Source organism: Leptomonas pyrrhocoris, assembly GCF_001293395.1.
Source record: "Leptomonas pyrrhocoris isolate H10 chromosome Unknown, whole genome shotgun sequence".
Taxonomy (NCBI): Eukaryota; Euglenozoa; class Kinetoplastea; order Trypanosomatida; family Trypanosomatidae; genus Leptomonas; species Leptomonas pyrrhocoris.
The window spans coordinates 20,236-31,724 of record NW_015438371.1 but is presented as its reverse complement, the minus strand read 5'-3'; the positions used below and the strand labels follow the sequence as shown (position 1 = coordinate 31,724).

General features: G+C 58.3%; 5 protein-coding genes across 8 annotated transcripts; all 5 read left to right on the top strand.

Moving 5' to 3' along the window:
• Positions 1-15: 15 nt before the first annotated feature.
• Positions 16-2,499, top strand: ABB37_06605 (hypothetical protein; the record flags this gene model as incomplete). Its single annotated transcript, XM_015804916.1, has 1 exon — positions 16-2,499. The coding sequence occupies one exon, from the start codon at positions 16-18 to the stop codon at positions 2,497-2,499; it is 2,484 nt and encodes an 827-aa protein (XP_015656209.1).
• A 1,240-nt stretch (positions 2,500-3,739) lies between these two features.
• ABB37_06604 (hypothetical protein) lies at positions 3,740-6,267 on the top strand (the record flags this gene model as incomplete). 2 transcript variants are annotated; one of them, XM_015804915.1, is made up of 1 exon in its annotated part: positions 3,740-6,267. In XM_015804915.1, exon 1 carries the CDS (start codon positions 4,117-4,119, stop codon positions 6,265-6,267), a length of 2,151 nt encoding a protein of 716 aa, XP_015656208.1. In that variant the 5' UTR covers positions 3,740-4,116. The 2 variants fall into 2 exon arrangements, with proteins under 2 accessions (XP_015656208.1, XP_015656207.1); XM_015804914.1 differs by having other exon boundaries at positions 3,745-6,267.
• Positions 6,268-6,781: 514 nt separating this feature from the next.
• ABB37_06603 (hypothetical protein) lies at positions 6,782-7,848 on the top strand (the record flags this gene model as incomplete). Its single annotated transcript, XM_015804913.1, has 1 exon — positions 6,782-7,848. Exon 1 carries the CDS (start codon positions 6,859-6,861, stop codon positions 7,846-7,848), a length of 990 nt encoding a protein of 329 aa, XP_015656206.1. The 5' UTR covers positions 6,782-6,858.
• Positions 7,849-8,286: 438 nt separating this feature from the next.
• Positions 8,287-8,735, top strand: ABB37_06602 (unspecified product; the record flags this gene model as incomplete). Of its 2 annotated transcripts, none has more annotated exons than XM_015804912.1 (1): positions 8,287-8,735. In XM_015804912.1, exon 1 carries the CDS (start codon positions 8,481-8,483, stop codon positions 8,733-8,735), a length of 255 nt encoding a protein of 84 aa, XP_015656205.1. In that variant the 5' UTR covers positions 8,287-8,480. The 2 variants fall into 2 exon arrangements, with proteins under 2 accessions (XP_015656205.1, XP_015656204.1); XM_015804911.1 differs by having other exon boundaries at positions 8,316-8,735.
• A 454-nt stretch (positions 8,736-9,189) lies between these two features.
• ABB37_06601 (hypothetical protein) lies at positions 9,190-11,482 on the top strand (the record flags this gene model as incomplete). Of its 2 annotated transcripts, none has more annotated exons than XM_015804910.1 (1): positions 9,190-11,482. In XM_015804910.1, exon 1 carries the CDS (start codon positions 9,296-9,298, stop codon positions 11,480-11,482), a length of 2,187 nt encoding a protein of 728 aa, XP_015656203.1. In that variant the 5' UTR covers positions 9,190-9,295. The 2 variants fall into 2 exon arrangements, with proteins under 2 accessions (XP_015656203.1, XP_015656202.1); XM_015804909.1 differs by having other exon boundaries at positions 9,203-11,482.
• Between the last annotated feature and the right edge of the window lie 7 nt (positions 11,483-11,489).

The window sequence follows — 11,489 nt, the reverse complement described above, 5'->3', positions numbered from 1 at the left end:
GCAAGAAGGAAAAAAATGCCGGCCGAAGTGGTGTTGATGATGGACCTGGCGGGGGTCATCACTACCTCCCCATTTCCCGCCGCCCGCCGTCTGTGCGAGACGATGATGCGCTGCGTGTTTGAGCGTTCCGGGTCTCACATCATTGTCGAGCGCAAGGACGAGCGCTCCGTTCCCTTCCTGGCTAAGCAGTACAGCAACTTCTTCTTCACCGTGATTGAGTTCACGGAGCGCGCGCGCGGGTTGAAGGGCGCCTACGAGCGTCTCGAGTTGGGCGAGATCAACCGACTCGAGTTCATCGCCGACTTCACTGCAGAGGTTAACTTTATGCTGCTGGCCCTGTCGAAGCACAACCGCGAGGAGCTGGACGCGTTAAACATCGCCTTCCCGCAGCGTGTCGAGGCACTCAAGAAGCGCTTCCCTCTGCTGCGCGACCCGGTGGTGCAGCTGCACATTAAGGAGCTGGTGGACGTGGAGGCCTTTCTGTGCACCTTGGAGAAGGTGTCGCCCCGCAAGAACGTGCTGAACCTGCTGCACTACCTACGTGCAAAGAGCCAGCAGGAGATCCGCCTCTTTGCGATGGGCAACACCTGGGAGTACGAGGGCCAGTACCGACGGATGGCGAAGGCCATGACGTACTCAGTGGCCGACACGGTCAGCTCGGCGTTTCCAGTGTCATGCCCCGTGGAGTACGGGAAGGGCAGCAACAACTACAAGAACAGCTTCCAGGTGACGGGTCTCTTCGACGGGTACGTGCAGAGCTATGTCTACCACAAGCGCAAGCCCTACCCGGATATCTTCATGCATGCGCTGGACGAGGTACGGATTGGCCGCACGCCGACCGGCGAGGCGCTGCGTTACGACATCAAACCGAACATCTTCTACTTTGACGATGTGGAGGCGCACTGCCAGGTGGCGCGGGAGCTTCCGGGCAGCCCCTTTACCGAAGTCTTCCTCATCGAGGACGGCGCGAGCGATGTGTACAAGGACATCATCGCCGCACTGAAGATAGTGGCGGAGAAGGACCCGTTCTGGGCCGAGGTCGTCGAGGGTGCGGAGAAAGAGATTGGTCCGCTCTTTCGGCGGCCCGTGGACCCGAATGGAAAGCCGATTTCGTGGGTGACGGAGGAGCTGCACAACTACAACGACAATCTCCTCTTCATCCCGCCCCCGCCGAACGAGCTGTGCTCCCCTGTCCAGGTCCTGGTGAAGGACCGCTACCGCATGGACGACGACGACCAGGAGCGCATTCTCTTCTACTGCGCCCAGCACCTGCCGCACCTGTTTCCTCTCACCATCCCGCCGCAGCCGGGGCCGGGCATGAAACTTCGCACCCAGCCGGGCCTCGCCACCTCTGCTGGCCCCATCACCTTCGAGTACGTGGAGGGCAGCAATTTCTTCGAGTCCTATCGCATTTCCCTGCGCACGGGCAGTTACACGCTGCGCATCCAACCTCGCGGACCTTCGCCGTACCTCTCCGCGGACATTCGCCGCGAGTACGAGATCATGGCGCACCTGCAGGAGACCTCGCCGGAGCTGAACGTGCCGGCGACGCTCGTGTACTGCGACTCGTACGCCGTCTGCGGCCGCCGCTTCTTCCTGCGCCGCTACCGCGACGGGGAAATCATTCACGCCATCTCGCAGCTCATTCAGCCCTGCATCCGCCGCCCCTACTCGCAGCGCCGTGTGATGGTGATCAATGTGGAGCTGCGCCCGAGGCTGTTCTACAAGCAGATGATCAACGCCCTCACCATCCTGCACAACTCCTCGCTTCCCCCGTTTATGAAGCAGACCGAGGAAGAGACGCGGCGCAGCAAGAAGCACCTGCACCCCTTGCTAAAAAGCATCCAGGAGAGCATTGAGATGTACCAGCTCTCTCTCACGAAGAGCGGCACGCCGGGCCGCTTTGGCGTCCAGCTGCGCTCCGTCGCCGTGGAGCAACTGTCGAAGGCGCTGCAGCAGTGCTTTGACCAGACGCAGCTCTCGCAGACGATGGTGCCGATGCCGGACCGCCTTGTCATCTTGCACGGCAATTTCAACCTGTCCTCCGTCATCTTTACCCACCGGTCGCTGGAGGGTCGGGCCAAGTACCCGCCCCAGCTGATCGGCATGGTACAGTTCAAGTTCACTCGTCTCGGCGACCCCCTGATTGATGTGGCCACCGCTGCCATGTTCAGCTTCCTCTCGCAGCCGGAGGGCATCTACGGCGCGCCGCGGGATATTCAGATGCTCTTCCCGACGCCCAGCGATATTCTCGAGATGTACTGCACTACTCGCGGCTACATGCAGCACTTCGACCGCCCCCATCGTGATGACATCTTCAAGGTGTACTTAGCCAGTCTGTGCCTGCAGCGGGCCGCGTTGGTAGTGACGGACTTGGTGACGTCTAACGTGCCTGTTGACGGCAACCGCAGCGTTCACTCTCGCTGCATTGCGCAGGCCGATCAGCTCGCGATGCGCGGGTTGGAGATTCTGCGCAGCCGCAACTCAGCCAAACTGTAAAAGAAACGCAATGAGAGATTGTTTCCCACGTTAAATTCTCTGTTATTCAAGTCATCTGTGACGTGTCGCTGTCTTTGTTTTTCTCTCTGTTTCTTGTAGTGATGTTTTTCTTCAAAACGCAGGCTGCATGTCGCTTGAGTCGCCGTCGATGGGATGACTGCAACCGGCGGTGCGTCTCTCCTCACCTTTTCTTTTTCTCTTCTCTGTTCGTCATTCAGGTCGCAGCTTTCGATGAAGGCGACGTAGCGTAGCCGATGCTCTCCCTCCCTCCCGGCATTTACTCGACTCTTCGTCGAGTGAAATGCAACGGGAAGAAGAGGGTGTTGACATCCGTGATTAAAAGAAAAAAAATCCCCCTTTAACGCGTGCTGTCCGCGATGTGGCGGCACCACTTCAAAAGAACCAAAAACGGCAAAAAAAATCCAAAATTCAATAACTTTCTGTAGCTGTCTTTTCACTATTTTCCATCCTTTGTTAGGGGCCGTGCCGCTGATATGTCAATGGTGGTGTGCTGATGTGAACGCAGAGATGTGGGATAGTCTGACTCAGGTGCCCTAGGAATGTGTGTGTGTGTGTGTGTGTCTGTGTTGCCGATAGTGCGGAATTCAAAGGGTATGTGCGAGCACCACGGTCTCTTCCACGGAGCATACATACAAGGTGGACAATAGTGTCTCAAGCACCTCGTACGCACTGCATTTTGAAGCCTGTGACTGTGTGAACGTTCACGTTCAAGTGGAAGTGTATGCTGACCCTAAAAGAAAAGAAGTCTTCGGGTTTGTTCGTTTGCTCGCCGCTTACATTACTGTCTCAACGCACTGTAGCGGAAACCTTGTGTTTCCTCCTTCCTTTCTTTCTTTGATTCTCTGCAGTTTAGCGGTTTCTTTGTCCCATGATTTGAGCGGGCATACCGTGCTTTGCAGCAGTAGTGACGCCTCCGTGGTGCTTATCAGCGTAAACTTTACCGTGAACCTACAGGTTGCGAAACGGGTGCCGGTCTAACCACCGCCGTGGGTGTTGCCTGGATTCGGGCAGTCGTGTGCCTTGCGCTGCCGCTGAAAACGACGTTTCTGCCTCCGCCGACCTCCGCTGCAGAACCTAAGCGGTGTAGCATGCCTGCTGTTATCGTGCGGAAGGATCGATGCCGATTCGTTGTGTACGTCTCTCACTCACTCCCCCCTCCTCCCCTCGCTCCCTCTTCCTTTAACTTTTTTCTCCGCTTACTCTTTCATTTGGCTCTGAAGTACAGGTCTCAGGCGTTTTCTCCCAACGGTGGTGGCAACCTGCAGGCCAGTAGACATCCCAACACTCCTCCTCATCGCAGCTGTTGTCGTTCACCCTTCTACGCCCCGTATGCGCAGGCGCGGTAGTTCCTTTATTTTTCTCTTCTTCTGTACGTCGAATAGAATTTGTTTCCCTCTGTACTTTTACTCTCCAGTGGAATCTTCGTTTTCTGTGGCAGCCGTTTCTTCTTTCTACGAACCCGTTCTTTGAGGCAGCCGCGTTCATTTGCCCGGCGTAGCTCCTCTCTTGCTCCCGTCTTTTTAGCGAAAGAGTGTTGTTGTGTTCGCTTTCGCTTCTGACGGTCCTCTCCCATTGTTCCTCAGTCCATTCTTCACCATGGCATCTCAAACCGCAGATGCGAGTGGCACCGACTTCCTCGGGAACAAACTCCCGACGGACTTCGCGGAGGTCCCGGCGACCTCCAAGCGCACCGGCATCGGCTACCTTCAGTACAGCAACGGAGCCATCTACGAGGGAGAGTGGCTCAACGGCGAGCGCGACGGCCTCGGTGTCTGCTTCTACCCCTCCGGCAACATCTTCGTAGGCCAATTCCACTCTGGCCTGATGGAGGGAAACGGCACGATGTTCTTCGCCACTGGCGAGTGCTTTAGTGGTGAGTTTCGCCACTCCACGATCTACCGCGGCGTCTACAGCAGCCGTGGCCGCGAGATCATTGGAGTGTGGCAGGACGGCCATCGGGTGAGTGAGTTGCCTGCGAAAGCACCGGAGGTGCTGCAACGTGCCCGGGCCGCCCTCTTCGCCACGATTGTGGAGCACGTGAACGACTACCTGTGGGAGACCGCGAATGAGCCGACGCAGCTGTCCCTGCCGTTTCGCCAGCAGGACAGCGCCTCTCTTCGGCCGCCGCTAGACATACCGACCTCCGCGGAGGAGGACGTCAACGCCCCCAACGCGGATCGAATGAGCAACAACAGCAGAAGCATCGCTGATCGATCCCCGACACTGCGTGCACAACGCATGGCGACAGCGTTGGGCTTTGACGAGACTAACCACAGCCTCACCAGTTTGCGCTACCGCGCCCCTTCCTCCCTCGGCGACGGCGAGAGCAAAGAGTGGCTACGCAACACCGAAGTGCAGTACGGGTCGCCGGACACGATCTTCACCTGCGCCGCTCCATCACCGAGCGAGTTCCTTTCGCTCTGGCGCTTCGTGCGGCGGCTCTTTGTCTTCCTCTTTCCCTTTTTATCTTTGCCATGGATCTCTTTCGCACCCCTCCGCATTACGGCGATACAGGAGGAGCGCGAGTTTGTCGTGAGTGGGGCGGCCCTGCGAAACAACTTCGACGCCCCTACTTTCTCGCTGTGCGCGATTGCGGTGGGGATGCTGTGCCAGATCACCTCTATTGTGATTGTGGCCTGCCGTGTTCCTCTGGGGAGCGTGCAGGACGGCGATCTGACCCTGCCGGACATGGTGATGCCGTGTGTGCTTTGGTTCGTCATGGGTCTCCTCGGCGCCTCCTACTACGCCTTCTTTCGAATCCCGCACGGGCTGGAGCGGGTGGACCGGCGGCTAACGCCGCGGCTCTCCGCCTTCGCCGCCAGCCTCGTCGACGCGAAGGCAAGTGTCTGCATCTTCACCTACGACGAAGACGGCAAGGGCAAAGTGATGAATCAGCACTATAAATACCGCTGGCTGTTCTTTGCGATCATCTTTGGGGCCGCCATGAGTCTCTCCGCCCCTGCGACGCGTGGCGGCTACGGCCACAACATGTTTGGCCGAAACGCCTTTCAAAAGGCCGCCACGCTGCTTGCCTTCTTCGCAACGTTCTTCTTCGCCGCTACGCTGAGTTTCTACGTGCTAAAAATTACCGACATGCAGCGCGAGATCCGCGCTAAGCTGCACGTGCTGTCGAACCTCGCTTTTCTAGAGCGGCGCTGCATCATGAGCCCGAGCAAGCACGCACACATGGCATTTGATTTAGACGAGCTGTTTGATCCCAAGAACCTCTTCACCGGGTTCCCGGGGTGGTACTGCATGCGCTCCCTCATCCTCTGTACCTCCGCCTGCGCGAACCACGGCGCGCGTCGCACCGCGATGGGCGTTTTTTGGTTTGCCATGACCAGCGCCTACATTGTGGGCTTGGCGGACACCTTCTACATGCTGGCCAACCACTACGACGGCAGCGATCGCTACTACTCCACCGGCCACTCCTACGGCTTTTTTGCCTTCATCTTCTGGGGGCCGCTGCTGACTCGGTACTTCTACGTCTGCCTCGTCACCCGCCGCGAGCTGGACCGGCAGTTGTACATCATGGACATCGCGGGACTCTATCAGCGGGTGAAGGCGAACGACGCGGATGCCAGCGACATCATCCAGCAGTGTCGTCGCGTGTCGGAACTCAACGACGCAGCGCCAGAAATGTTCGCCCGGCCGGTTTACATCCTTGTCTGTGTGTGCACGGTAAGCTTGTGGATCGCAGCGACGGCGGCCATTTGCTTCCAGCTTGGCGAGGCCATCTACTACTGAGACGCTTTTCGTCGTGCCTCGTGAGGGCTGCGGTTTGTGGAAGGTGACTGACCGCAAAGGTGATACTTCACAGCTTATGTCCCCCCCTCCTGTTCACTCTTAGCTTTTGCTGTTCGTGTGTGCTCTGCTGGCGAAACTGACTGCCCGTTTCGTTCTTCTCCAAAAGAGACATGACACACTGTTGTTCTGGAGAGTCTTCTAGCCTGTTTTTCTTCTTTCCTTCTCCAATTCAACGTTTGGTGATGAACTCCACAATCTCGAGGGCGGCAGCGAAACCGCGTTGCACTCTCTCGTGCTATGAAAGCCTCGTCTGCGTTCTTTCTTCTACTCTTTTACGAGGCGAGCCGCTGCACGACTTGCGCACCTCGGCGCTGCAGTCCGTCGTGAGGCTGCAGCGTCCTTTCCTTTTGCACCGAAGGATAACCATCTGAGCCGTCGACGCATCTTTCCTTTTCCACTCCCGCACGGTTCCTCTCTTCTTCTCGTGCCGTCATTTCGCGTTCGCCGAGCCCAAGCGGTTTGGCTCCACTTCCCTCTAAAGAATCGCTCGCCCATCTTCACAAGAGCGCACGGCACCTTCACCACAATAGCATGTCACGGCAGTCTCGTAGTCTCTCCGGCCAGCCGTTTTCGATCGACAACGACATTCTTCTTCGCACTGTCACGGCAGCGCGGCAGTGGTGTGGAAGTGTCTGGGTGCCGGCGAAGTTGGCCGCACGACTCAACCTGCCCTTGCGCCCGGACACGGCCCCGCCGGTGCTACTCAGCAGCTCCAACGGGTCCGGCTTCTTTTATCATGCCGAGCAGTTCGCCGCACCCCTGTCGGCGCTGCAGGAAGCGTGGGATAACTTTTCCAAAGGTGAAGGTGCCCTCGCCGATCCTCATCACACGGAATCCCCTTCAAATTCGGTGGCGCCTAGCGCTGTGTCGCCGCTCAGCACCAACGGCGAGCGGTTTGACCGGGAAACGGAGACGCGTATGCTGCGGTGCGCTAACGGTTTGCGAAACGCAAGCACCTACTGGGCAACAGCGGCAGAGGCCACCTACCTCTATAACAGACCCTTCCATGAAGCCTACTTGGCGGACACCACACACGCCGTGTACGCAAACGCTTCCCCTCTCTGCCGCCCTGTGGCCTTCTACAACGTGGAGGGGACGATCGATCCGGCACACTTTACGAAGGAGACGTGCTGCCGCTATGACCCGGTGAACTACGAAGGCAGGTTCTACAAGCCATGCGTGGCGGTAACGATGAAGGCATTTGCTCTCCGCCATCACTGCCTGCACGAGCGGCAATGGATCACGACGCGTCGGGCCAGTGCGCTTGGCCTCTCCGCTCCTCGCGTGTTCACACCCGTCTCTTTCTTTAATATGTCGGTGCATCTCATCAACGTTGCGGTGCTTAAAAGAAGCGCACTCATTCGCGGCCGTGCGGTGAGCTCGTCTGTCTCACCGGCCGGCGTCGGAACTGAGGCGGAGAGCGAAAGCGAACTGGAACGTACGTTGTTGATGTCTTCGAACTGCTGCGTTGAAAGTACGCCTAAGAAGCAGGTGTTGGCCACTCCAACTCAGCTCTTCTGAGTTGCTGTAGCCTGCATTACCTCTTTCACAAGAGCTCCGTCCCCCCCCCTGTTCTCCTTGTGTTGCGGACTCTCACCCGCTCCTTTCTGCTTGTTTTCTCTGCTGTTCTTCCGCTTGTACTTTCACTCAGCGTACCTTTTATCGAAGACGTTGAGACAGAATGACGCCTTCTTGAGGATTGGAGAGGTGAATTGAACAGGCTCCGTGCCGATGGGGGCGGTGCCTGCCTCGTGGGGGTGGCCTGCCTTCAGCGGACTGTCACAGGAGAGTTTAGGCTACCGCCAATGTGCATGGGGCCGCGTGTGACGCTACACGCAGTGCACCTACTTCGAAAGACCGGACAGACTTGCCCGTCGGTCGTTGATGTTCATGCTCTCTACTTGTTCGCTGCAGGTTTTGGTGTCCCTCCGTTGTTTCTTTGCCGGCATTTTCCGTACAGGCATCACCATTTTTTGGCGGTGGTGGCAGGAGTCACCTCAGCACCAACAACTGCACTCAGCGCTCACATCACAGCTTCGTTAGATTCTCGTGCAGCACGTAAGAGTGGGCACGTCTGTCCTTTTGAAAGCGGCAAGGCACGTACTTCTGCTCCACACACGAGAGAAGGTGCGTAAAAGACCTTCCCTAGTGGAATGCTTCGAGCCACTTTACGGAAGTGCGCGGCGCTGACGGCGGCCGACTTATTTGCACTGAACCAGCGAAGTCGTTTCGCCTCCTACACGCAGTACGACGACGCGCAGGCGTTGCAGCGCTCCTACCAGTGCGCATCTCCGGCAGTGAGGCTGACCTATGAAGAGCGCGCTGCGGCGATCAGTGACGAGCTGGGAAGAGCGAGCACAGTAGAAGAAACTTTTCTGTCTGCTGCGGATGGCGACGTAGAGGAGTGAGTCACGTACATCAGTTTCCGCATGGTATTGCGTTACGGCTGTTGAGCTCGCCATCTCTGTTGACGTTGTTCTATTCCTGCTGTGGCTTCTGCTGAACGCTGGAGTAGCTTTACCTTTCTGTGACTCCTCTGCAAACATGCCTCTCTACAGTCACCGCTTCGACGACGACTGCCGTGTACCGTACGGGCAAACGGCGTTTTTAAATGTACCTGTCATGCCTTTTTTTTTCTGGTCTGTGTAGCGCCGTTGAGGATCCGAAAGGATCTGTCCACCGGCGCAGTTGCTCCTCCGTTCTTTGCCAAGTGAATGCGAGCCCCGCCCAAGTCCCTCTTCTGCCATCTTCTTCTGATTGCTTTGTGCGTTACTTCTGCTCTCTCCGCATGTCGCGCGCAATTGTCTTGACCTTCACTGCGCCATAACACACGCCTCTCTGTATTTCGGCAACGCATATTGAGGCAACGTCCGCAGCGGCTACGAAGCACATCGAATATACAATCTATACCGAAGCTAACTATTGAATACCGCAGCACGCTGCGCAAGAGCGCTCAGAACTATCGAGAATGGGCAAGGGTCGCGACAAGCGCAAGAAGAACGAAGACCCTGCGAAGGCCGCCAAGCGAGCGGCTCGGCAGGCGCTGAAGCTCCACAAAGGCGAGAAGAAGGAAGACGGAGATGCCACCGCGGAGGGCTTCAACAACGAGGAGGCCATCGAAGTAACCCTCAAACGCATTCAGAAGGCAGAGGGGAAGTTGAAAACTGTCGAGGAGGTCCAAAACGTCAGCCCGCCGACGCCGCGGGTCAACGTCGTCTTTGTTCCCCACCCGGAGCGGGACAACGAGATGATTCTCTTCGGCGGTGAGTTTTGGAACGGTGAGGCGACGGAGGCGTACAACGAGACGTACTTCTTTAACGCCAAAAAGAACGCGTGGGCTCGCCTGTCCGCCGCCGTCAACCCGGCCCCGCGAAGCAGCAGCCAGGCGGTTGTCTACAAGCACTTCCTTATTCTTTTCGGTGGTGAGTTTGTCTCGCAGTCACAGTCACAGTATCTGCACTTCAAAGACGTCTGGCGCTTCGACACCCGCACCAGCGAGTGGGAGGAGTTGAAGACGTTGAAGGGCGGCCCCTCCTCTCGCAGCGGCCATCGCATGGCCCTGTGGAAGCGCAACGCCGTCCTGTTTGGCGGGTTCTACGATAATGCGCAGGAGTGTCGCTACTTCGACGACTTGTGGACTCTGTCGCTGCTCGACGGCGCGGGGCGGTGGGCGCAGGTGAAGACCGCACCGGCCGCGGAGGTGCCACACGCCCGCAGCGGCCACAGCATCGGCGTCTATCAAGATCAGCTTTTTGTCTACGGCGGCTACTCGACGCAGAAGTTCAACCGCTTCAAGAAGTCAGAGGCGACCGTGCACCACGACCTGTGGATGATCCGGCTCCAGCAAGGAGAGGAGGAGCAGGGGGCGAGGGAAGGCGGCTCGCTGCCGATGTGGACAAAAATTCGCCTCGGCGGCGTCCCGCCGCCAATCCGCTCCGGCGTCTCCTCCGTCTTCAAGGACAAGCGCCTCTACCTCTTTGGGGGCGTGGTGGACATCGAGTCCCCCGGTGGGAAGATGGTGTCGACCTTCAACAACGACCTCTTTGTTTTCCACATGGACACTAAGCGCTTCTACCCGGTCGTGCTGCGCCGGCTGACAAAGAAGGAGAAGACCACCGGCAAGAAGGAGCACCTCGACGACCTGGCGGCACAGCTGAGCGCGTTGGAGCTGCACCGTGGGGAGTCGAGCAGCAGCAGCAGCGATGAGAGCGAGTCGTCGGACGATGACACAGGAGCAGAGGCCACGGCGCAGAGCGCCAGTCAAGAGATGAAGGTGAGCTACGAGAAGAACCGTCACGGCCAGATCCTGCCGCACCGCCGCATGGACTCAGCTCTCGCCATTCTCGGCAACACGCTGTACCTCTACGGCGGCCAGTTCGAGAGCAGCAAGAAAGAGATCACCATCTCGGATGTGTTTGCGCTGAACTTGAACAAGCTTGACACCTACCAGCCGCTGCTCTCGCAGGATCTGTCGGCGGCGGTCTGGCTAGGCAAGGAGTCAGAGAGCAACGCGAACTCCTGGGAGAGCGGCAGCACCGTCGTCAGCGCCGTGTTCGATTTGGACTACGACGAGGAGGACGAGGAGGACGACGCGGGCGGACACCACCGAGGCGTGGACTTCGGCAAGATGCCGCGACAGGCGCTTTTGGACTCCGAGGACGACGGTGAGGACGCTCCAGAGGCCATCCCGGCGGAACTGGCGGTGGAGGTGACACCTGCCGCCGAGGAGGTGAGCGAGGCCATCGACGGCGTAACGCGGAGTCGTGGCAAGAAGGGCTTGAAGGTGCACAAGGAGCAGCTGTTGGCGCAGCTCGGTGCCTCTGCTACGGTGCCAACCCCCGAGCGCGAAGAAACCTTTGCCGCCTTCTTTGAGCGCACGTTGCCCTTCTGGATGACGACAGCGCGCGAGTCGGTCGAGAGCAAAACGTCGGACCGCCGCCTGAAGCGGGAGGCCAGTGAGTTTGCGCGGCACCGCTACACGGAGGCGAAGGAGCTGCTCGAGCAGCTGCGTTTGGTGGAGGAGCGGGAGAAGGAAGAAGCCAACTTTTTCCGTGAGCGGCGCCTGCAGAAGGAGAAGGAGTGGGAGGAGTACGAGGCGCAGCAACAGCGTGGCGAGGAGGAGTCAGGTGAGGAGAAGGAGGAGGTGGAGAAGTAAAAGAAGT